We start from the raw sequence: 26,626 nt of genomic DNA, 5'->3' as shown, positions 1-26,626 counted from the left end.
AGCTACAGCCCATAATCCACAGCTAGGCACTTTCCAAAAAAAACTGTCCGTTTTCAATGTAAAAATGTGATGTGTTCACATTGTGTTTCGGGGCATGTCCTGTCGTGGGCACTAGTTCTACCCACAAAAGTGAGGTACCATTTTTATTGGGAGACTTGTGGGAATGCTGCGTGGAAGGAAGTTTGTAGCTCCTCTCACATTTCAGAACTTTCCATTACCGAAATGTGAGGAAAAAGTGTTTTTTTGCCAAATGTTGAGGTTTGCAAAGGATTCTGGGTAATAGAACGTGGTGAGAGCCCCACAATTCAACCCATCCCTGATTTTCCTAGGTGTATCGTTTTTAAAAAATGCACAGGTTTGCTAGGTTTCCTTAGGTGCCAGCTGAGCTAGAGGCCAAAATCCACCGCTAGGCACTTTCCAAAAAACACGTCAGATTGCAATGTAAAAATGTGATGTTTCCATGTTGGTTTTGGGGTGTTTCCTGTCGCGGCACAAGGCCTACCCACACAAGCGAGGTACCATTTTTATCGAAAGACTTGGGGGAACCCAGAAAAGAAGAACAAGTGTTATTGCCACTTGTCCTTCTCTACATTTTTACCTTCCAAATGGAAGACAGTGTGTAAAAAAGAAGTCAATTTGAGAAATTAAATTGCTGTATACCTGGCATGCAATGAAAACCCATTGTAGGGTGAAGCTCATTTATTGGCGCTGGAAACCTAGGGTTCTTGATGAACCTACAAGCCCTATATATCCCCGCAAACAGAAGACTCCAGCAGACATAACAGTACATTGCTTTAAAAAAGCTGTCATAGCTGGAAAAAGTTACAGAAAAAAACACAGACAGAAATGGTTGTTTTTTTCAACTCAATTTCAACATTTGTTTTATTTCAGCTGTTACTTTCTGTAAGAAAACCTTGAAGGATCTACACAAATTGCCCCTTTCTGAATTCAGAATTTTGTTTCCTTTTCAGAAATGTTTATCTGTCAGGGATCCACTATTCGTTTCACACCCATTTCTGTCACTGACTGGAAGGAGGCTGACAGCGCAAAAATAGTAAAAATGGGGTATGTCCCAGTAAAATTTCAAAACTCTGTTGAAAAATGTGGCTTACTGATTCAAGTCTGCCTGCTCCTGAAAGCTGGGAAGATGGTGATTTTAGCACTGCAAACTCTTTGTTGATGCCATTTGCAGGGAAAAAACAGATGCTTACTTCTGTAGCACTTTTTTACATTTTTAAAAAACAAAAAACAAATGTGAGTTTTATTTTGGCAAATTTCTTGGTCTCCTCCAGGGGAACACACAAACTCGGGGTACCTTTACAATCCACAGAATGTTGGAAAAAAGGACACAAATTTGGTGTGGGTAGCTTAGGTGGACAAAAATGTATGGGGGCCTAAGTGTGAACTACCCCAAATAGCCAAAAAAGGGCGCAGCATTGGAGGGGCAGAGGGAGCCCCAGCAGCTAAGGGGTTAAAATAAAAATCATAGGAGTGTACTTTTGTCATTGACTTCTGTTGAAGCAGAGGCATTTTCAGGCAAGAAACAGCTAAAATAAAGCCATTTTTGGCTTCAGAAATCAGGAGTGTCCTGCCTTAGTCAGATCTATTGGCATGTATGCCTCATTATCTTCAGCATTACTAGCACTTGTCTGTACACTTCGCATCCTGACTCTGTCTTCCAGTAGGCTTCCAGTCAGCATTTAGCCTCAGTGTCATCTGCACAGTTCTGTGATCCTGCCCTTCCTTCTGATACCCTTGTAGGACCTGAGCTTGTTAACATCTTCGATGACAAGTGAGGGATGAGCCACTAATGTCACAGATTGTTGTTTCATATATGTTCATTTATCTTTTCAACACATTTTCTAAAGTCTGTACATTTTATTCTTGTTTATTATGTTTACCTAGTAGTAGTTCAAACACAGCATACTACTGACACCATTCCTAACCAGTCTTTCCTGTGTCTCAGCATGTATTTCCTAATTGAGGTTTTGCTATTTATTATCTTGATTCGAGTGAGTAGATGATTGGGATAGTCAGCTGTATCTCTTCTTGCTTCACCAAACCAGAAAGAGGGAGATAAAGAACCAAAAAAGGCAGGCTGTGTTGAAGGCTCCCTTGCTATTCATACAGGACTGTTTTTGTTTCTATGTCAAATAAAGACCGGATGACATAAAAAGAAAAGAAAGACTACAACAAAGGCCACCAGACCTTCCTTTGACATAGAAACAAAAAGAGGACCATCTTGAAGGCACAGGGCCCTTCAATATTGTTAGAAATGGGGTCTTTGGTTGACAGCCAGGTTACCCCCTGTTCAAGCAAGGACCCTCACTCAAGTCAGGGTAAAAGAGAATCACCCTTAGCCAACCCCTGCTTACCCCCTTGGCAGAGTGCTAGGTGTAAAGTATTTGTATCAACACACACAATAACTTAATGAAATCACTACAAAATGACACAACACAGGTTTAGAAAAATAGGAAATATTTATCTAAACAAAACAAGACCAAAACAACAAAAATACACAATCCACAAGTCATCAATTAAAAAGAAAAAAGAGTCTTTAAATGTAGTTTAAAACATACACTAACACTGTTAGCGTGAAAATGTACCTTGGGTGCATCAAAAATAACCCAGCACGGGAGAGTGTGCGTCAAAAAGGGCTTAAGATGCGTCAATTCCACTCACGAGCGGGACCTTGCATCATTTCTCCTTCCGTCGGGTCGGGGCACGTCGTTCCTTCTCTCTGCAGGTGAGCGATGCGTCGATCCGGTCAGCACTCTCGGGTCCAGGCAGGCCTTGCGTTGTTTTTACACGCCCAGTGATGCTTGCATCAGGAAATCCAGCCACACGATGATCTGAAAAACACGCAGTGCGGGTTGTGATCTCCCAGCCTCCGTCAGCGGTGCTGCACATCGTTTCTCCAGCTCCGTGTGTCGATTCTTCAGTCGGGTTTCCGGCGAGCGTCGATTTTCAGCCACAGAGCCGGCGGCGCATTGTTTCTTCAGCCGCAGATCGGAGTTGCGCCGATCTTTTCCCCACACGACGCTCTGTGCGTGGATTTCCTCCTCTTAGGCTGCCAGCTTCTCTTTTCAGGGTCCCAGGAACTGGATGGGCACCACAGGGCAGAGCAGTAGTCTCTCCAGGCACTCCAGGTGCTGGCAGAGAAAAGTCTCTGCTGTCCCTGAGATTTCAAACAACAGGAGGCAAGCTCTAAATCAAGCCCTTGGAGAGTTCTTCTCAAGATGGAAGGCACACAAAGTCCAGTCTTTGCCCTCTTACTCTGGCGGAAGCAGCAACTGCAGGATAGCTCCACAAAGCACAGTCACAGGCAGGGCAGCTCTTCTTCCTCAGCTCTTCCTCTTGTTTCCAGAAGAGTTCTAAAGTCTGTAGTTTTGGGTGCCCTTCTTATACCCATTTTCTCCTTTGAAGTAGGCCTGCTTCAAAGAAAAGTCTCTTTTGAATGAGAAATCCTGCCTTGCCCAGGCCAGGCCCCAGACACTCACCAGGGGGTTGGAGACTGCATTGTGTAAGGACAGGCACAGTCCTTTCAGGTGTGAGTGACCACTCCTCTCCTCCCTCCTAGCACAGATGGCTCATCAAGAAATGCAGACTACACCCCAGCTCCCTTTGTGTCACTGTCTAGTGTGAGGTGCAACCAGCCCAACTGTCAAACTGACCCAGGCAGGGAATCCACAAACAGGCAGAGTCACCGAAATGGTATAAGCAAGAAAATGCTCACTTTCTAAAAGTGGCATTTTCAAACACAGAATCTTAAAATCAACTTTACTAAAATATGTATTTTTAAATTGTGAGCTCAGAGACCCCAAACTCCACATGTCCATCAGCTCCCAAAGGGAATCTACACTTTAATCATATTTAAAGGTAGCCCCCATGTTAACCTATGAGAGGGACGGCCTTGCAACAGTGAAAAACGAATTTAGCAATATTTCACTTAGGACATATAAAACACATTACTATATGTCCTACCTTAACCATACAATGCACCCTGCCCTTGGGGCTACCTAGGGCCTACCTTAGGGGTGTCTTATATGTAAGAAAAGGGAAGGTTTAGGCCTGGCAAGTGGGGACACTTACCAAGTCGAATTTACAGTTAAAAACTGCACACACAAACACTGCAGGGGTAGGTCTGAGACATGATTACAGAGCTACTTATGTGGATGGCACAACCAGTGCTGCAGGCCCACCAATAGTATTTGATTAACAGGCCCTGGCACCTCTAGTGCACTTTACTAGGGACTTACTAGTAAATCAAATATGGCAATCATGGATAAAGCAATTACATACAATTTACACAGAGAGCATATGCACTTTAGCACTGGGTAGCAGTGGCTAAGTACTCAGAGTTCAAAAGCCAACAGCAACAGGTCAGAAAAAATAGGAGGCAGGAGGCAAAAAGATTGGGATGACCCTGCATAAGCAAAAAAGTCCAACAAATATCAATTGCCTTTCATTTCTTTCTGGGTTGAGGAAAGGTATAATTGACACAGACTCACATCAGTGGCAAAAATGCAATGCTTGGTTGGGGGCTTTTCCAAAGTATATTGTAAGCAAAAAGTATGTTTGACTGCTACACTATCAGGCATACATGAAAATGTATGAGGTTGAAAAAAGGCCAACGATTTCTCACAGTTGTTTCATTTAGGGTGCCATATTATTCTATTGATTTCTGAGTTTGTAAAATTGCTTCAAATATAATAAAATGTTCATATTTATATAAGAACCATTTTGCCACAGCAAGGACAATAATTTAGTAAAATAAAAAAGCTTTACTAATGATTATCTCTTTAATTTAATATATGTGACCACCATGGTAATGTAGTGGCAGCTTCTCTATGGGTTGCAATAAGAGCATTAAATAAGCACTGGAGAACCACATTACACTATATTAATAGATAATCGTACATGGAACATCGCCAATTAAAACCAAATCAATATGTAATGTATTGTTATAAAGTGCAGTGGATGTACACTTACTTTGTTCAATAGTTTTCAGTACAAGCAACGATTATTCCATTTGATTTACATACCCTTTCAATATAATAGGATGTATTCCTCACAGACTATAAACATATATGATTGTAACAGTGCAGAAATATATACCGTTACGATCAGGGCCTGTGGGAAGTGGGGAAAAGATACAAAGAAAATTGTACCACAGTGCCTCCCATTGCTATGTTATATGTCCCATGAACTACGAGACTAACAAGAGCCAAACGTCTGGACAGAGGGATAGGGAGGCATGTGACTAATTCAAACATATATTATCATAAAATTGACTATAGAAGCTAAAATAAACAAAGCAGAGAACACCACAATTATATATTCTAGGAACTGGTCAGACATAAGAAGGATCTCATTAAAGAAAGACCTTTCTATCCGGTACATGGTTTGTCCCGTTGTGAGGTATGACACCTGTATCCACCAGGATGAACAAGGACGAGATGACAAACACTGATGGCTTATGAAGAGTGTAAAGTTATTTTTCCAATTTTACCATGTGGGGTCCACGACATAAAGTACCCTCTATCACTCACAGTACAGGGAGAGGTTATATATCGGAGGTGCCTATTATATGGATCATTGCTTCCTTACAGGCATTAAGCTCAGGATAAACTTACTGTTCTAAGGGTTGAGAATCATAAACTCAAATTTGTAATGTGAACTCACAGTAGTACTTGCTCACATCAATGGACACAGTTTTTACTGAATACATAGACCGAATGAGAACAAATGTAGTGTTTAACATTTACAGCAGTTTTTAATACAACTGATAAGTTGTGACTGATCATTTTATACCTTGGTCCGTCCTGAGATAGCTAAGCTATTCTTGCTTCTTCATCTTAAGTGCCCTGGGTACAGAATATATGGGTAATGATAATGCAGCTAGGACAAACTTAGCCCTTTCCATTCCAAAATCAGATTTCCTAAATTGGGTGACCTTATTCACCTAGTATCCATTCTTTTAAAATAAGAACTAAGCACCTACATTGGTTGTTCAGATGCTTCTCTCGTCTCCTCCATCTCCAGTGCTTGTTTGAACCATGGAAGCTTAGATTCCAGAGGGACTTTTTCTGGAAGAGAAGAGCATAAAATCCATGCCTTTGAGCTAATTAAAAAAAGAAGAGTAAAGAAATAACAGCAAGCATTGACTGAACTTTTTATTTTTCAGTGTAAGATCCACAATGTTAAAATAACTTCGCACATAATCATTGCTTTTCTCACAAACATATTTAGGACTGCATTTGAATATTTATTTTGTATATACATTCTGATAAAGACGAGTCTATAGAGTTCAAAGTGCCCTATTAGACCCTCTCATGTGAAGTTTTATGACATAAGCTTATGGTGTCTGACTGTAGACCATTGAGAAAATGTCAATGGAAAGCCCATGAACGCTAACATGAAGTCACGCGGCCTTGATATGAAAAAACATCTAGGCTGGATTAGCATTTATCAACACAGTGATTTCAAGCAGCTGCCAAGGAGCCAAAGAGTGCCGGGGAGACCTCGTTTTGCACCACTTTCTCCTCTTACTAGTGACAATCATACAGTGAGATATTCTTGGCTTGCTCGTTCCCAGACGTCAGTGTGGAATCTTGATAATACAGTTTTGGCACTTGTACACTGTCCATTTGATACGACGCTCCCCACAGCTCTGTCTTTTTAATAATACACTGTTCTTCCAGTGTACCTTTTTAATATGCTTCTATCTGCTTGATCAATGAATAGTTTTCAATGCATTTGGAGTGTGCATCACCCCCATGCGACTGCTTCTGCTTTATTAACTTGGATAATGACCAGGAAGTATGTAATTCCTGAAATATTCTCAAATTTATCATTCATACAGCTTTGCGTCTGACTCGCTTTGTTTTGTTCGCATTTTATTGTCGATCTGACATGTTATGAGACGGGGTTAAGGCATACTGAGTGCTTAATTTGTGCTTGTTGTTTCCGGTGCTGAGCACCGGCACTCATTTGTGAGGGCCGGGGCTTATTCTTCTGCCTCAAGCATTTGCTGCGAGCAAGACACATATGGGAAAGACGGAAGACGGAAAAACTAAAAACCGTCATAAAGGGAGAAAGTAGAAAGTTGCAGGATGAGCTGAAGGCGCGGGGGTGGCCGTAAATGGATTGAAGAGGCAAGAGATGGCTTCAGGATTACGCTGCCTCTATATTCAGTGCTGGCAGATTTAATTACAGCAGCCGCGTGTTTAAGAGAAGGGATTTGAGCACTGGCACCTCTTTATTTACAAATTAAGCACTGGGCATACGGATATCTTTCAGTTGTCAGAGGAAATGGGGCTCGTGCATTTGTAGAATAATATCAAGTATATGTAGGTCGAAAATGAGGCAACCTAATTAGAATGACTTTAAGTGTGCATATTACTGCATTTTACTACATCGTGTGTTTAAGGAAGTTTATTCTACAAAAAAATGGGGGGTGGGAATACGCGTTACTCTTGTATACTAACGGTCACCTTTTCTGGAGGATCCCGGTTGTGCACTGAAATGCAAAAAATAATTTTACAATCCTGCAAAATGCAAGCCAGTAAGGTTAGGGTATTCTCCGCATTAGGGCGTGATGAATCTAGCTACGTTGCTTTCAGATATTAAGGAGGTTGCAAAATGGTCCATGGACGCCGGCACCCGTGCATTTCTAAGATCATTCGTTGGCCGTGGGGTGCTGACAAAAGACAACACTGGAAAGACAATGCCATAGGGTATAGATTTATGGACTGCTCGGATGCCCTGAGGAGCTTCCTTGCTCCGGAAGCAGAAACAAGGAGGACAAAAAATGGGTCTTCAGCTATGTGCGGAAGAAAGAGCGATAAGCCTGACTTGGAAATGCTACAGGCAAATTGGTCCATGCTTCTAGAGCCAGGTAAGAAAGACCCTGCCTCCAGTTCTTGTTTTATGAACTGATGGAACAGTCCGTGAGAACCAGGAGGAGTGAGGAGCACGTGAAGGTAAATGCTGGTGAAATCTGGATTAGAGGAATGTAGTGCTAAAACAATGGACAGCCTTTCGACTAATGGAGAGACCCTTAAAAAGGTTTTGGGCAACTGGGAGCCAAATAGTGTAAATTAAATGACAAATTAACCGTACAGTTTTTGACTTCTTAAAAAAAAAATATGCCAGTTTTACCCCAGTCAGAAAAAGGCAGACGTTTTGAGAGAACTAAAATAAAATAAAAAGATAGACGGGAAAGTTGACAAAAAAGATGTAAAATGCAGCAAGTAAAAATGTATTGTTTAATTTCCAAGTTCCAAAAAATAGAAAAAAATACTTTTTCAACACGCTTCAAGAGGGAAAATATATTCAAGGACCAGGGAGTCAATCATACGAGCTCAAGAAGATCCAATATTACATTTGACTTTCTGTTTTCCCTCAATAAAGTCAAAGATGGTAAGCTCCAAAAGGCAGCTCTACATGGGGTGCAATCAAGATCAGGCTAACTCAAGCTAAAGTTGCAGGAAGAAGTGGCTGGTCCATGGCCGGGAACAGAGGTGAACAAATAACTATTATTAAAACCTCTGGGGGGACCTCCAGTGGGGTTCCCGCCCGCGGCCTCCACACAAAAGTCAGGTGTATCGGAAGAGCAGGGGGAGCCTCTGGTGAGGCTTCTCTTCCCCCTGCTCAGCAGAAATATTCAAAAGGGGCCTGGTGGGGCGAGGGAGCCTCCGATGAGGATTCCTTCCCTGCCCACTGGGCCCCTGTAGCAGTCGGCAGCCCGTCCGGCCGTTGGAAAGGACAGGCACCAATGTAGGTGCCTGCCTATGCACCCGGGGCGCTCCATGGAGTGCGCTTCACCCCGGGGGCACGAAGGAATGCTCGTGCACCAAGTTTGCTCTGTGTTGAATCTTCTGGTGCCCCGGAGGCACGGTGGACAGCGCGGGTCGCGGCGGTGATTTATTTTATGCTACAATAAATACATGTTTGGTAGAGCGCCAAACACTATAAAGGGGAAGCGCTTTCAAGAGTTGCAGAAATCCCCCAAGGAGTGCATTCCTAAGCGCTTAATGTGGCAAAAAAAGGTGAAGGACCCCTCGTGCTTCCAGGTGGATGCAGGGGTCAGGAGCCACAGTACCATGGCCCTGGGGGACAACAGTCCAGGAAAAGGGGTCACCAGTGGAGGGGCCCAGCAACAGGCCAGCACAAAGAGGATGCAGCAAGTGGCAAGTCCTTTACAGTGACCAAGCAGGTCCCAGGTCAGCTCAGCAGCAGCAGTCCATGGCGGTTCCTGGTGAGTCCTTCCAGCATTTCTGAGCCCAGTTCCAAGTTGATTCAAAGTGTCTCCTAAATGTGGGGAAAATCCCCCAGGTACTTATACTCAGTCCTTACAATGTTTTGCAATGGTAGAGAGAGGAGGTTCCAGCCAGTTACAACTGGTTCTGGGAGTGCCCCCTCTCTCCTTCAGCACAGGCTAAAAACATCAGTGGAGGGTTAACTACCCTATTGTGTGAGGCCAGGGCACATCCTTTACAACTGTAGTTGTGCCCTGCCTCTCCCTTCTCTCAGCCCAGGAAGACTATTCAGTATGCAGATGCATCTCTGTGACACCTCCACCCTTCCTGTGTACAGGCTGTCTGAAAAGTATGCACAAAGCTCCAATTATCACTCTGCCTATACGTGGATTGGAGTCAAGCTGCAAAACACCAGAGTCATAAGCACAGAGAAATGCACACTTTCTAGAAGTGGCATTTCTGTAATAGTGATAAAAAATACACCTACACCAGTAAGCAGCATTTATTATCAACATCACAACCATACCAAACATGCCTACGCTACCCCTCATAAATCAGACAATACCCCTTACACATAAGGCAGGGCATTTCTAATGTAATCCTATGAGAAGGCAGCACTCACAGCAGTGAGACACCAAGTTAGGCTGTTTGTCACTACCAGGACAGGCCACGCAACTTGGCACATGTCCTGCCTTCTACATACATGGCACCCTGCCCATAGGGCTAGCTAGGGCGTACCTTAGGGGTGACTTACATGTAGTAAAAGGGGAGTTCTGGGCCTGGGAAATAAATTTAGATGCCTGGTCCCTGTGGTAGAAAACTGCGCACACATGCCCTGCGCTAGCAGGGGTGAGACAGGTTTGAAAGTCTACTTCAGTGGGTGGCGCAAGCAGCACTGCAGGCCCACTAATAGCATTTAATTTACAGGCCCTGGGTATAGAGATACCACTGTAGAAGGGACTTATAGGTGAATTAAATATGCCAATTAGGTATAAGCCAATCATACCAACTTTAGATGGTAGAGGACCTGCACTTTAGCACTGGTCAGCAGTAATAAAGTGCTCAGAGTCATAGAGCCAACAGTGGCAGGTCAGAAAAAATAGAAGGCAGGAGGCAAAAAGACTGGGGATGACCCTGCATAAGGAAAAAAGTCCAACCAGAAGGGCATCTCATTAAACAATTTTGTGATTTCATTGAAGAAATCATTTGATAAAATAGACACCTCAAAATCTTAACCCCAGTGTATTCTATTGTGAACTTATAAATTGCCTTTGTACCGTGAGGCTTGTCGTTGTTAAGATATAAATAAAAGCTGAAAAGGAGGACAATGAGGCTGAGCTGCAAATAAGTGAGCTTAATGGGTTGTTTACACAGAATATAGGAATCAAAAATATTGTGGGACTAAAATATTGTGAAGGTAAGTTTCTGTAGGTAAGAAACGTTTTACTATATATAACTCCACAGATGTGTGCCTTGACAATATGTATCTTCAAGGTACCTAAATGTGAAGCTAAGAATAGTAAGTCTATACTTACCTATTTACCCACACATTATTTTTTGCTTCCAATATTCTGTCACTGTCCATTAATGGTCTTTGTAAATGACAGCTGGTCTGAGTATGAACACACAGGCCCTGATTATGAGTTTGGCGGGTGGAAAAGCCTGCCGACCAAACTCCCACGGTCGGGTTACCGCCTGCAAGTGGGGGTAGACGGCAGAGGCAGTGGGTGTACTGTGGGTGTGGTTGTGTCCTCCTGTGGAGCCCTTACAGGAGAAGGCGGCACCACTGCACTTAATCAACATTCAAACAATGCTCGTTGCTTCGTCAACATCTAATCAACTCACCACGCCTAGTATCCTTGAGGGCTAACAGCTGGACCAGAAGGATGCCCCACAGTAAAGATATTCAGGAGAATGGGGGAGATGGCGGAGACAGTGCCCTGAAATGCAGGTGAGGGCCTACCCAGTGCCAGAATAGAGGGCGCAACTTCAACTAATAAAATTTGTAAAATAGGTGGGAGGCTCCAACTTTCAGGTGTCGGATCAGTGATTTAGCTTTACACTGAGAAAGGTGATCCCTGAGTCCTTGGAAGTGGCCCAGCTAGGCTTGATGCGGCTTGCGCCGCAGAGTGCTTCTCTGACCCCTTAACTCATCTTTATACTTCAGTTTTCTTTTTTAAGACATACACACAGAGTAGAAACATGCAGAAAAGAGTAGGCATTCAATAAAGCTCCTAAGATCTAAGAAGGATTTTGAAGTGTGCAGACCCCAGCATGCAGTCAGGTCGTGAAAGGGTACCACATGTGCTGTCTATAAGGAAGAAGAAACTTCAGTCTTTACTAACGACAAACAGCGTGAAGGCCAATCCAGCAAGGGAAAATCAGCCGCTAATGTCACTTGTGGCATGTATCTTTGAGAGAGCAACAAAAGTTCCAGATATATGTGACTGTCTAAAAGACCCAGTTGGGGCCATTTCTGCCACTCCAAGTGATTCGAACTCTTGCCCCAACAAAAAGTAATAGGAGCCCAACACAAACATTTAATTCAAATCTGGTCTTGGACATCTTGCTTAGAACATCTCAATTGCCCCTTATGCTCGAACGTACCAGTCCAACAAAATGGACGTCCAAATAGACCTACTGAATTTAATGGTCATTTCAGTCTCTGGAATCAATCAGAAGCTGGCTGAGCTACGCAATCGGATCTCCCATGCACAAGCATATGTGGCTCCAACCAGTATACACTGTACCTGCGGCCCGGTGGTTAATAAACTGGAAGACAATCCCTGAGGCTTTGACTACACTTATAGAAGATTTGAAAACAAATTGTAAACATCAGGGGGACGTTAATATTCTTCAGACATACATGCCAAATATTCCTCCAATATTCGGAGGGGAGAAATTAAAAAAGAATGCACTTGTGCCGTGGAAAGTCGTGACCTGCGCACCTGGTTGGCTCCTATATAGGACATGTGACGTCATGTCCAGCGCGGACGATACCGAGAATGGACATGGAGCCGATCAACACCCTCTAACGGCACGCAGGGGTACTGGTCAAGAAAAATCTCCGAATGCAGACTAACACATGGGAGAAATTCTCAGGTAATGAATATATAACTAGATATGTGCCCTCATTACGAGTCTGGCCGTCACTAGACGGCCAGACTCGCGGATGGCGGTCGGACGGTTCGGCGGACAGTGTAAACCCCCTGCCGAACTCAGAATCATGCCCATTGTCTCTGCCAGATAAGGCTTTAATGAAGGTAAATAACTTTTCCAACTGTATAAAAGTGTACTCTAGAAGGACTGCTGGCATTGGTAATCATGGAGTTATAACAGGTGGCTCTTACAGCATTAACAAGTTCTTATATTCTTAAAACAATCTTTCACTCTTTCTTCGTACTTTCCCCATCATAGTCTTTCTGCATTGCCACAATGTCTTTTACAGCAACAATATAGTCCAAGGCGGAGTTAATCCATTAATCAACTTAATTTGCAGCACTGCCAACATTGTTTAGAATGGCATATAGATTCTGGCTAAAAGCCGACTGGAGACTAAGTTGATTTTTCATCGACCAGGGCCTATTTTTACTTTCTGTGACTGGATGGGATTTTTTGGGTCTTGATTGGGAAATGGAAATTTCATTTGAATGGAATCGCTTCATGATCTGACTAATCTATTACTTATAGATTTGCTGTAGTGGGCCGACGATAATCATATTCTCCCTCCCAACCAAGCCAGGTTTACTAAAGGGGTTTGCACGTCAATAATTATTCTGACATTCTCCCTAATAATGGATATGCGTAAGACTAAAAACCAACCGCTCTTCTTATGCTATGTTGACTTAAAAGCTGCATTTGACTGTTGAAACCACAACCTTCTCTGACGAAAGTTGTCATCAATGGTTATACCGGCTTACCTTCCAAAAGTAATTCAGCTTCTGTATATGGACACCTGGACAAGGGTGAGAATAAGAGGCATTTCTACATTGTCCAGGAAAATATACATGACTAAGGGTCTAAAGCAAGGTTGCGTTTTAGCACCATATGTGTTTAACCTTTTCTTAGCCGATCTATCTCCCCCCCTCGATACAGTAAACTCTCATGCTCCTAAACTAGGTCTATGCTTATTTCAAACTAAGTGGGTGATGTGATCTTGCTCAGCCAATCTAAGATTGGGCTTCAACATTTAATTGATAAACTGTCTTTATTTTCTTCAACTAACAGGATGACAATAGACTTGAAGAAGTCTAAGATTATATGGAAGTCAGCAGCAGAAACAAGAAAATCCACAAATGGTTCATACATGGTGAGCAATTGGAACTGGTAAGAACTTACAGATATTTAGGAGTACTATTTGATGATAGAGGTTCCTTTCAACAGCATAGGAAAGATAAGGGAACACCCTAACTCTTGCCTTTGGAACCCTACAACGAGCTCTGGAAGGTCCAAGCTTTTTGCCCCTTTTGAAAGTAATAGCAGCAAACCTCATTCCTAGCATTTTGTATGGAAGTCAAGCTCTTTGTGGCAGAGATAAACCAGTCTTAAATCTAATTTTAGCTAAAACTTTTAGATCAGTTATATCTCCCCCCAAACACCTCAAATGCACAGATAAGGCTAACCTAATAAATATATTGCAAGGAAGGGAGACTGTAAAAACATGAAGAGTCAGGACTGCCACGGAAAGCTAACCCTTCCAAGTTCTTTGGCAGGAAAGGCAAATAAATGAAACAGCACCAGCCCTCCTTTACCTTATTTTGGCCATAAAGGGCGTGTGAGGTTGGTGGCGATTAATAAATAACGCGCGCACAACAGAATGTGATGTACATGGGTCCTTTATTTCATGTTCCCGCTGCTAACACAAACTCCCCTCCCGCACCCGCACCCGCCCGCCCCGCCTATATGCCCTCGGTTACGTCACCGAGGCATGGTCCATTTCCCTAGGGTCGGGCGGGGGAAAGCCTTGACGGAACTCTTGGACAGTGGTGGGTGGTCCAGCCCAGCCTGGACGTCACCACTAGATTCCTCCCCCACTAGGAATAAAACAACATAATAAAGAAAATCCAAACATATCATAACAAAACAACAGCCTTGTCACCATCGGTTGACGGCTCAACTGCAGCCACGGCCACTCATTCGCTCATCGTTAGGAATTGCAGGTGGCAACTCCGCAAAGTCCACTTCAGCCGACTGCAAAGTCTGCGTAACGTCTGGATGGGCTGGATTGTATTTGAGGTGGTACCGCTCACACCCTGACCTCCCGATACTGGGATCGGGCAGGGGTCTGTGCTGGGAGTACTTGATCTCGTGGCTAGGTCTTCGGATGACATTGTTGCTCCTGGAGATTCTGGAGTGGGCTGACTTGCTGTTGCTGGGTCCATGGCGGGATCATTTTGGCCAGGGACATCTGGCTGAGCCGCTGAGGGGTTGTTATGATCACCCTGAGCCTCTGCGGTGGTCGAGTCGCTACTACCACACTCCGGGGTATCAATATTGCAAAGACGTTTGAACTGGGCAACATTACGAGTCACTGCTTCGGTCCAACGGGTCGGGGTCACCATCGTGCCCTTTACTGCCGTGACTGTCCAGGGCTGCGCCTCAAAAGGCAGGCGGAACTTCCCTCCGGGGTGGCGGTCTTTCACTAGGATGGCATCCCCCACCTGAAGGGGTAGCATGCGGGCTCTCCGCTTCCGGGAGGCATGGTCATTCGTTCGAGCCCTCCGTCTGGCTGACTGACTTGGTGGGGCCGGTTGCGCTGCCCATGACGGATGGTGGGGAATGGCATCCGTTACCACCCGCCCAAAACAGAGTTGGCTGGGAGACACTCCAGTAGTTACGTGAGGAGTCACTCGGTATTCCCGGAGGAAGGCAAAGATGGCACTCTCAGCGCTCCGAGACTCTGCCATGGCAATGCGAATTACCTTGTTCAAAGTTTTGACGAAGCGTTCAACTTCGCCGTTGGCTTGCGGCCACCGGGGCATGATTCTGTGGTGTTTGGTACCAGTTGAGTTTAGAAAATCCGCCCATTCCCGGCTGCTGAATGGGGGACCGTTGTCAGTGCGTACCTCCCCAAAGAGGCCATGAGTTGCCATCAGTTTCTCCATTTTCGGGATAAAGGAGGATGCCGCGGTAGACGACACCAGTTCTACCTCTGGGTATCGCGAGTAGTCATCCACTACTATCTGCATGTAAGAGCTATCTGGCAGTCTTCCGAAATCAGCACTGACCCTCTGCCATGGGGCCGACGGGCCTTCATCAGTGATAATGGGCGCCGGGGGGGTCGGGTGGTCCGCTGGCTTGGCAAACCAGACATCCTCTGACGGTGTCTTCTACTAGCTGGTCTAAACCCGGAAACCAGACTTTGCACCGGAGTAGGCTTTTGGATTTGACAATGCCCTAGTGAGCTCCGTGTGCAAGAGATTCAGCACGGGTGGTCAGGCTGGTGGGAAGTACCAAGCGAAACCCTCGCAGTAAGCATCCTTCTTCGCTCACGGATAGTTCCTGCCGAACGTTGAAGAGGGCCTGTAGCTGTGTTCTGGCCTCAACTGTGCGGAACACTTCCGGGCGTTGGAGCTGGCGCCAGTCGCCCGACCGGATGGCGGCGTTGGCCATTAGCAAACATTCATCCTTATTCGTGGCCTCCACCACCTCTTCCAGGGGTGTCGGCAGAGGCCAGGCTCTTTCGAATACCAGCCGAACATATTCTTCCGTTTCGAGAGCTTCTGACATTTCCTGGAGGGTGGCTTGCCGGGCGTGGCGTGACAGGAAGTCGGCAGGGTTGCGGGTACCTGGCTGGTATTCAACGGTGAAGTCAAACTCCTGTAACTGCAGTATCCATTTTACTATCCGCGGGGGCGGTTTGGAGGAGGATCCTTTAAATAGAGGCAGCAGTGGTTTGTGGTCCTTTACCACTGAGAAGGCCTTGCCATATAGGTACAGATGGAAATGGCGGCACCCCCAGTGGATGGCAATAGCCTCCCGCTCAATCTGGGAGTACCGCTGTTCGGTGGGTGTGAGTGTGCGGCTGCCAAAAGCAATTGGAGCCCAGTCTCCAGAGGCTTGTCTCTGAGTCAGAATGGTGTCTAGGCCCGTGGGGCTGGCGTTAACGACCAGTTGTGACTCTCAACGAGGGTCAAAGAAGGCTAACGTGGTGTTTGGAAAGCACGATCCTGTTCTTCGCCCCACACCCAGGGATGGTCAGCACGGGTGAGCATTCTCAGGGGTCCTGTAAGGTCTGACAGGTTTTTCTTAAACCGGCTGCAGTATGTCACCATCCCCAGGAAGCTCCGGACACGGAGGTGGGTGCCGGGGCGTCCTGTATGTCCTTCACTTTGTCTGGGTCCGGGCCAATTCCCTGTCCTGAGAATCGGTACCAGAAGAAGCATATTTCTTGTTTGAGGAAGTCACATTTGTCTCTATGCAGGGTCAGTCCTCGTTCCTGCAACCTTACGAACACAGCTCGAAGTCTTGTCATATGGTCTTCCAGGGTGGGAGCGTGCACCAGGATGTCGTTGCTCACGTTAAGGACTCCCGGGAGTCCTTGCAGGACCTCTTTTATGGTGTGTTGGAAGACCTCCGCAGCGCTGGAGATGCCAAAGTTCAGCCGGGTATACCTCCAAAGACCGATATGCGTTGAAAATTTGGTTATTGGCCGGGAAGCTGCGTGCAGTACCATCTGGTGATATCCTGACCTGGTCAGGTGTCGCTCTTGTTTGATTGCTTGGTTCGGCAGGCGCATGTCGACGCAAATCCTGACCGCTTCCGGCTGCTTGGGCTTGCGTGCAACGACAATTGGTGACACCCACGGGGTAGGGCCCGACACCCTTTCTATGATGCCATCTTTTTCCAACAGTCGTAGCTCTTGTTCCACCTTTGGGCGCAGGTGGAAGGCTACCCTACGGTGTCTTAGGGCGACCGGGGCCACCGAGTCATCAATGTGGAGCTTGAGGGCGGTCCTTTCAGGCAGCCAATCCCTTGAAAGAGAGAATCAAATTCTTTCACAAGGTCTTCCAGTCTGTTGGCGTGGATGCTGAACGCAAACTGCACCAGGTTAAGACACTGGGCGGTCTGACAGCCCAGCAGGAAGCCTGAGCCTTCCCCAGAGACATAGACTTTGGTCGACACAGTGGTGTCCTCGTGGGTGATTTTGGCTGTAAAGACTATCCTGAGCGGCGTGGTGTTTCTGAATGCGTAGACTTGTAATCTGGTGGGCTGTAGTGGAGGGGGTTTCGTGAGTTCGTAGTACCCCTTGGTAGCCGAAAGGTTTATGGAGGCCCCAGTATCAACCAACGCGGATATGGGTGTGCCTTGTAGGAGTACCTGGCACGTGGGCAGCCGTCGCCCACTGACTGTGTGGACGACGTGGACTACTTGACTGTCCTCATCCATGTCACTGTCTGAAGACTGTGGGTGAATGGCGTCGACAGTTTTAACCGTTTTCTTGGGTGTGGGCGTTTCTGCTTTCGGCGTGGAGCGGCAAACTTTTGCAAAGTGGTTAGGTTTCCCGCATGCGCTGCAGGTCTTCCCTCGTGCTGGGCAGCCTCCTGGGTGTGGCAGCGTCCCACCACACCACCTGCAGGGTCTGTCTTTTTGCCTTCTTCCATAGATGGTGGTCTTCGCCCACGTGATGTTCGAGGATAGGGCATTGACCGGTTCCTTCTTGATTTGAACAGCTGGCACCTGTTCCATGTGCGTAGCCCACGCCTTGGACAGTTCTTGGGATCGTCCCAGGGTAAGGATGTCCCTCATGGGCATGTTCGGTGTTTGCAGGATGCGCTCCCTGAGTTTTGACGACGAGCATCCTTGGATCAGTTGGGCTCGGATTTCATCTTCCTCATTGGGCAGCGTACATGTGCTGGCCAACTCCCTCAGCCGAGTATAGAAGACGTCGACTGATTCGTCGGGGTTCTGACTTGCCTGGCGCAGTAACAACCATTCGTAGTCCGGGTTTGCGTAGGGCTCGAAGTGCGCTGTGATTGCCCCCTTTAGTGTGGCATAAGTGTGGGGTGTCGCCTCTACCAGGGCCTTGGATACTTTGTGGATGTCTGCCCCTCCCAGATGGAGGAGCAGGGGTCTTTTGCGTTTCTCTTTGATCTCTAGGGCTTCGAAGTAGGTCTCTAGGCGTTCCACCCACGCTTTCCATCGTGCTGCCTGGGTGGGGGGGGCTCCAGTGACAGTAAATGGCTCTAGTGCCAGGATGCCAGCTGTTAGAAATGGTGTTTCTGGTTGGCTAGGGTATGCACCTCAGCCGGGCAGAACTTACCCACTCTAGTCAGGGCAAGGGAGTTACACGTCCAAGATAACCCCTGCTCACCCCCTTGGTAGCTTGGCACGAGCAGTCAGGCTTAACCCGGAGGCAATGCGTAAAGCGTTTGCACAACACACACACACCTGTGATGCAATATCCCCACCACAAAGGAAACACAACACCAGATTATATGAAAATATACTGTATTGTACACAACGTAATTATTAGACCAACATCACATAACCGTACTATCCTGCTACCTTAGCAGTTGTCAGAACGTTACACATTAGTTACTCTGCAAACTAGCAGTAGTCACACATAACACACAGGTTACTCAGTATTCTGCAACATAAGCAGTAGTCAGGAAACACGTAATTACATTAGAACACTTGTCATAAGAATATCATAAAACGCCCATAGTAGGAACATTAGAAAACCTATGGCAAGTTGGGGAAACATATTAGCAAGTCATGCCCATAAAAGGAACATGTGCACACATATGTAAAAGCATCAAAATACAGGTAGGCAATACATCATAATTAATAAAGTCTGTAGCAAGAACTTCCATTATGGGTATATTGGCCCTTTTAAAAGTACCTGGAAATGATGAAGCAGGCACCTTCCGTGCCTGAAACGACTAACAGGGCCCCCGGCGTTCTTCTGCGCAAAACGGGGGCCTCCCTAGACTTGGCAGATAGAGAGGGGCGGCACGCACCCTCTCTGATTCCTTGCCGGGCCCCTTCTGGGACCCGGGATCATTGGGGGGCACCCGGGCCTCCACCGGCCCTCTCCAGGGGGGGCCCAAGTCAGGGAAATCCTTGCAGGTGGAGGGGGGCGCCTCGCGCTCCCCCCTCTCAGAAACGCGGGCCCCTCCGGGGACCCGCTAACCCCTGGGGTCTCCCTGGACCTCCGTGGGTCCTGCCACCATGGGAGACCCCGAAGTGGACTAATCCTGGCCCGCGAGGGGGCCAACACGAGCGCTGGGGCCAGGGCGAGCCTCCAGTGAGGCTGCCGCCCGGCGCTGGATAGCAGGAGAGTCCTCCGGGACCCCTGCGTGTGAGGAAGAGGCTTCCTCCTCTCCCTCGACGTCGCGGCCCAAGGTGGGGCCTGCTGGGGCCCCGGGGGCGCTCTGACAAGCGCGCGTCCCCCGGGAGCACGATAGGAGCGGACTAGCTCCTTTCTTCACCTCTCCTAGTGCCCCAGGGGCACTAGAGCCGGCGCAAACCCCGCGCCTGGAATCAGCTGTGCAGCCCGGGCTGCGGCAGTGATTTTATTCAAGAAAATGCGACGTATGGAGCGCAAAGGCACCACGAGGCTCCCGGGCTGCGGCGATGATTTTCCCTCGAGCGCTTTTCACAGCGCTAAGACAATTAGGCGACCTGGGCTGCGGCGGTGATTTTCTTGCACAAAAAAAAAGCGCCTTCAAAGCGCTAGAACACATCCACAAGCTCGGGCTGCGGCGGTGATTTTTCTGTTAGCAAAAGAAAAGCTAGTTGCAGGGGTCAGGGGCCACAGCACCCTGCCCCTGGGAACAATAATCAAGGAGACGGTACAGGGCTGGTGGATCCAGCTACAGGCCAGCACAAGGGGTGCAGTTGGTGGCAGTTCCTCCTAGTGACCAGGCAGGTCACAGGTCAGCACAGCAGCAGCAGTCCATGGCGGTTTCCTGGTGAGTCCATTCATCAGCGTTCTGTGTCCAGTTTCAAGTTCCAAGAATGTTCAAATTGTGGGGAAAATTCCCCTGTACTTATAGTCCATTTTTACAGTGTTTTACAATGACAGGGAGAGGAGGTTCCAGCCAGTTACAACTGGTTCTGGGAGTGCCCCCTCTCTCCTTTCAGCACAGGCTCCAAACATCAGTGGGGGGTTAACGACCCTATTGTGTGAGGCCAGGGCACAGCCTTTAAAAAAGGAAGGTGTGCCCCGCCTCTCCCTTCTCTCAGCCCAGGAAGACTATTCAGTATGTAGATGCACCTCAGTGACACCTCCACCCTCCCTGTGTACAGGCTGTCTGAAAAGTATGCACAAAGCCCCAACTGTCACTCTGCCCAGACGTGGATGGGAGTCAAGCTGAAAAACACCAGAATTATAAGCACAGATAAATGCGCACTTTCTAGAAGTGGCATTTCTGTGATAGTAATAAAAAATACACCCACACCAGTAAGCAGTATTTATTATCACCATCACAACCATACCAAACACGCCTACGCTACCCCTCATAAATCAGACAATACCCCTTACACCTAAGGCAGGGCATTTCTAATGCAATCCTATGAGAAGGCAGCACTCACAGCAGTGAGACACCAAGTTAGGCTGTTTGTCACTACCAGGACAGGCCAGGCAATATGGCACATGTCCTGCCTTTCTACATACATGGCACCCAGCCCATAGGGCTAGCTAGGGCGTACTTTAGGGGCGACTTACATGTAGTAAAAGGGGAGTTCTGGGCCTGGCAAGTAAATTTAGATGCCAGGTCCCTGTGGCAGAAAACTGCGCACACAGGCCCTGCGCTAGCAGGCCTGAGACAGGTTTGAAAGTCTACTTCAGTGGGTGGCGCAAGCAGCACTGCAGGCCCACTAGTAGTATTTAGTTTACAGGCCCTGGGTATAGAGATACCACTGTACAAGGGACTTATAGGTAAATTAAATATGCCAATTAGGTATAAGCCAATCATACCAACTTTAGATGGGAGAGCACATGCACTTTAGCACTGGTCAGCAGTGATAAAGTGCTCAGAGTCCTAGAGCCAACAGCGAGAGGTCAGAAAAACCAGGAGGAAGGAGGCAAAAAGACTAGGGATGACCATGCGTATGGCCAAAAGTCCAACACAACCCCCTACCAGCCAAAATCCAGGGGAGAACAATCAATACCTTGATGTACTTTCCTGATTGGGGCGATAGAACAAGGACCCAGGCCCACAACAGCAGGGGCATGTTCCAGTTCTACGCCTTCCTAACTCAACTGGGATCTCTCTGTCAATGCGTCCCAGGCAGCCTAGACCAACCCACGGGGATTCTCTAGCTGCCAATGGCCAGAACCAGGCCCCAGGCCATCTAGGAGCCTCTGGTCTCTGAAACCATAATGAGTGGGGGGTGGTAGCCCCAGGTGCAAAGCAACCTGTCTCCACTCCATTTCCGATCAGTTCAGGGGCTCTACCCTGCCACTGATCCACCAACCTAGGGTCCGCACCCATAGGTTCTACAGGGGCTAGAGGCGAGGCTCTCCTCCCTCTACCCCTCCTTCTAGGATCCCGCCCTCCTCTCCTAGGAGGGGTATCACCAGAATCCACACTTGCCAGGGTGCTGGGTACAGCAGCCCTGCAGTGATCTGGCGACTGTCCACCCAACCTAGGGACGACACCCTTGGGTTGCACCGGGGTCCGGGGTGGGCTTCCCCCTCCCTGAACCCCACTTCCAGAGTCCTGCGTCTCCCCACCTCGGGAGAAGCCACCAGAAGTTTCACACGGGGGGTGAGCACACTAACCGCCCCCCCAACCAGATCAGAGTTTACCCCCTGAACCTGTCTATCTAGTCCAGGGACGACACCCTTAGACTGGACCATTGCCCAGCGAACCAGGACTTCCTTGGGAGCACACCTACCCCCTACCAGATCAGAGCTTACCCCCTGAATCTGGCAATCCAACCCAGAGTCACTACCCTGCGGTTGAACCACTGCCTGGCGCACCAGGACTTTCTTGGGAGCACACCTACTCCCCATCAGGTCAGAGTTTACCCCCTGAGCCTGATCATCCAACCCAGAGTCACCACCCTGCGGTTGAATCCTTGCCTGGCGCACCAGGACTTCCTGGGGGGCACACCTACCCCCCATCAGGGAAACACTTTCCCCAAGGGCCACACAAGAGTCTGGCTGGCGCAGGTCTCCTGACCTCTGCCCATCTGACAGAGTCTGGATTCCCCCCAGCCCAGAAATGGTCTCACCAAGGTCATTCCTGGGGGGCTCTGCTCTCAGAGCTGACCCCTGACCCTCCAGGTTCTCCACTGGGGCCCGCAGCCCCCTCTCAACCCTATGCCTGGATTTCCGCCTCCTCCGCTGTAGAGCGAGACTACCAGACACCAGGACCGGCGGAACGCTATCACCAGCCACCCGCCTAAGTCCTAATGACAAAATGGGATCCTTCTGAACAGCTGGCCCTACGGCACAGGTTAGGCTCACCTCCTGGCGTTCACTCATGGAACCTTCAGGGGCCTGGGGCGGTATCTTGGGCACCTTGGGCCTCAGCCCAGCCCCATTCCCTCTCCTCAGAGACGGGACATGGGGTCCCTCACCCATCCCAGTCCACTGGGACCTACCTGGGACACTCCATTCCTTTCCCACCACACCTTGTTGGGAAACACCTAGACCACTCTCATTAGGAACACCCCCTAATGTCACACCAGACCCTCTGGTACGCAACCAGAAGTCTGCCTCCTTTGCAAGCTCCCTGGGGTCAGAGAGCTCACACACTGACAAGTGTTGGCGTAACTCTGAAAAACAACAACGAAACAGGTGCTCGCTGAGAATCAGATTAAACAGCCCTTCAAAATTGTTTACTGTGCTACCCTTCACCCATCCATCTAGTGCAATGCAGCAATCCTCCACAAACTCCTCTCAAGACTGGTGGGACAGTTTCTTACCACCCCTAAACCTTTTTCTGTATTCCTCAGGGGAAAAACCATACTTCACAATCAGTGCGTTCTTCACAGCGGAGTACCCCTCCCTGTCACTCTCTTCTAGAGTCAGTAGGGCATCCCTCCCCTCCTCAGGAATAAAACTCTCTAGGCCAGTTCCCCAATCCTTTTCAGGGATCCTGCGCTCTACCAGAGCCTTCTCATATTCCTTTAACCACTGACGTATGTCACCCCCCTCTTGGAACCTAGGTACCAGATCTATGGGTATGTGAGGAACATCTTTGCTACAGCACTGTACATTGCTGCCACCACTGGACTCCACCTGCAGCGCTGGTGAGTCCAGAACCTTCAGACTGCGCTCTAGAGCGAGTCTTTCTCTGGCAAAGGCCCTCTCTGCCTCTGCCATTCTCTCCTGTACTAAGGCCTTCTCTACCTCAGCCCTTCTCTCCTCAACAGCTAGGCGCGCTAACTGCAACTTCAGGTCCCTCTCTTCCCGCCTATCTCTTAGCTCATCAGGCGTCAAGGAATGAGAGGTAGCCCTGCTTCTTACACTGGACCCAGCAAGGGACTCCCTATCACTGGGGCCTTCCCTGTCAACTGGCGTCCCCAACCGGTCATTCTCACCCTCCTGATCAGTCTCTCTACCACTCTCTAGGGATGAGGTCTGGGAGCCCTCCCATTGGGAACCCTCGCTACACTCAGGATCCTCTGGGTACCCCCTAAGCACACTCCCTCCCTGGGTAAATGTCACAAACCTTTCAAAGAAATTCAGAGATCTCCTGAGGTCCCCTTCTACAGGCAGCCCTCTCTCTCTACAGAACCCCTCTAATTCCCCCTGCGTGTAAAACGGCAGGTCCTCTAAATCAAAGGTAAGCCCCATCTTGAAAAGGTACAAATAACTCAACTGTGACAACCACAATACCCAAGCGTTAGAACTGAAAACAGGAAAAATGACCAAAGAGAGAAAGTTAAGAGAAGCCAAACATGTGATGGTCTAAACGCAATCCTTGTAGTGAAATAATGAGTCACAATGGTATTGTGCAAGCGCAAGTCCTATCCTCACCGCTGACTTGCAATGTTAGAAATGGGGTTTCTGGTTGGCTAGGGTATGCACCTCAGCCAGGCAGAACTTACCCACTCTAGTCAGGGCAAGGGAGTTACACGTCCAAGATAACCTCTGCTCACCCCCTGGGTAGCTTGGCACGAGCAGTCAGGCTTAACCCGGAGGCAATGCGTAAAGCGTTTGCACAACACACACACACTTGTGACGCAATATCCCCACCACAAAGGAAACACAACACCAGATTATATGAAAATATACTGTATTGTACACAACGTAATTATTAGACCAACATCACATAACCGTACTATCCTGCTACCTTAGCAGTTGTCAGAACGTTACACATTAGTTACTCTGCAAACTAGCAGTAGTCACACATAACACACAGGTTACTCAGTATTCTGCAACATAAGCAGTAGTCAGGAAACACGTAATTACATTAGAACACTTGTCATAAGAATATCATAAAACGCCCATAGTAGGAACATTAGAAAACCTATGGCAAGTTAGGGAAACATATTAGCAAGTCATGCCCATAAAAGGAACATGTGCACACATATGTAAAAGCATCAAAATACAGGTAGGCAATACATCATAATTAATAAAGTTTGTAGCAAGAACTTCCATTATGGGTATATTGGCCCTTTTAAAAGTACCTGGAAATGATGAAGCAGGCACCTTCCGTGCCTGAAACGACTAACGGGGCCCCCGGCGCTCTTCTGCGCAAAACGGGGGCCTCCCTAGACTTGGCAGATAGAGAGGGGCGGCACGCACCCTCTCTGATTCCTTGCCGGGCCCCTTCTGGGACCCGGGATCATTGGGGGGCCCCCCGGGCCTCCACCGGCCCTCTCCAGGGGGGGCCCAAGTCAGGGAAATCCTTGCAGGTGGAGGGGGGCGCCTCGCGCTCCCCCCTCTCAGAAACGCGGGCCCCTCCGGGGACCCGCTAACCCCTGGGGTCTCCCTGGACCTCCGTGGGTCCTGCCACCATGGGAGACCCCGAAGTGGACTAATCCTGGCCCGCGAGGGGGCCAACACGAGCGCTGGGGCCAGGGCGAGCCTCCAGTGAGGCTGCCGCCCGGCGCTGGATAGCAGGAGAGTCCTCCGGGACCCCTGCGTGTGAGGAAGAGGCTTCCTCCTCTCCCTCGACGTCGCGGCCCAAGGTGGGGCCTGCTGGTGCCCCGGGGGCGCTCTGACAAGCGCGCGTCCCCCGGGAGCACGATAGGAGTGGACTAGCTCCTTTCTTCACCTCTCCTAGTGCCCCGGGGGCACTAGAGCCGGCGCAAACCCCGCGCCTGGAATCAGCTGTGCAGCCCGGGCTGCGGCGGTGATTTTATTCAAGAAAATGCGCCGTATGGAGCGCAAAGGCACCACGAGGCTCCCGGGCTGCGGCGATGATTTTCCCTCGAGCGCTTTTCACAGCGCTAAGACAATTAGGCGACCTGGGCTGCGGCGGTGATTTTCTTGCACAAAAGAAAAGCGCCTTCAAAGCGCTAGAACACATCCACAAGCTCGGGCTGCGGCGGTGATTTTTCTGTTAGCAAAAGAAAAGCTAGTTGCAGGGGTCAGGGGCCACAGCACCCTGCCCCTGGGAACAATAATCAAGGAGACGGTACAGGGCTGGTGGATCCAGCTACAGGCCAGCACAAGGGGTGCAGTTGGTGGCAGTTCCTCCTAGTGACCAGGCAGGTCACAGGTCAGCACAGCAGCAGCAGTCCATGGCGGTTTCCTGGTGAGTCCATTCATCAGCGTTCTGTGTCCAGTTTCAAGTTCCAAGAATGTTCAAATTGTGGGGAAAATTCCCCTGTACTTATAGTCCATTTTTACAGTGTTTTACAATGACAGGGAGAGGAGGTTCCAGCCAGTTACAACTGGTTCTGGGAGTGCCCCCTCTCTCCTTTCAGCACAGGCTCCAAACATCAGTGGGGGGTTAACGACCCTATTGTGTGAGGCCAGGGCACAGCCTTTACAAATGTAGGTGTGCCCCGCCTCTCCCTTCTCTCAGCCCAGGAAGACTATTCAGTATGTAGATGCACCTCAGTGACACCTCCACCCTCCCTGTGTACAGGCTGTCTGAAAAGTATGCACAAAGCCCCAACTGTCACTCTGCCCAGACGTGGATTGGAGTCAAGCTGCAAAACACCAGAATTATAAGCACAGATAAATGCGCACTTTCTAGAAGTGGCATTTCTGTGATAGTAATAAAAAATACACCCACACCAGTAAGCAGTATTTATTATCACCATCACAACCATACCAAACACGCCTACGCTACCCCTCATAAATCAGACAATACCCCTTACACCTAAGGCAGGGCATTTCTAATGCAATCCTATGAGAAGGCAGCACTCACAGCAGTGAGACACCAAGTTAGGCTGTTTGTCACTACCAGGACAGGCCACGCAATATGGCACATGTCCTGCCTTTCTAC

General features: G+C 48.3%; 1 protein-coding gene across 2 annotated transcripts in view; it reads right to left on the bottom strand.

The window, feature by feature from the left end:
• The window catches only part of ADAMTSL3 (ADAMTS like 3), a 2,197,206-nt gene that overhangs the window by 622,269 nt on the left and 1,548,311 nt on the right, over positions 1-26,626 (bottom strand). For both annotated transcript variants that reach the window (XM_069222572.1, XM_069222573.1), the window contains exon 15: positions 6,005-6,089. In XM_069222572.1, the coding sequence (XP_069078673.1) occupies positions 6,005-6,089 (85 nt within the window). The remainder of the gene's footprint in view (positions 1-6,004; positions 6,090-26,626) is intronic.

Source organism: Pleurodeles waltl, chromosome 3_1 (assembly GCF_031143425.1).
Source record: "Pleurodeles waltl isolate 20211129_DDA chromosome 3_1, aPleWal1.hap1.20221129, whole genome shotgun sequence".
NCBI lineage: Eukaryota > Metazoa > Chordata > Amphibia > Caudata > Salamandridae > Pleurodeles > Pleurodeles waltl.
Note: the sequence above shows the minus strand (reverse complement) of the source record. Positions and strands in the feature narration are given on the sequence as shown.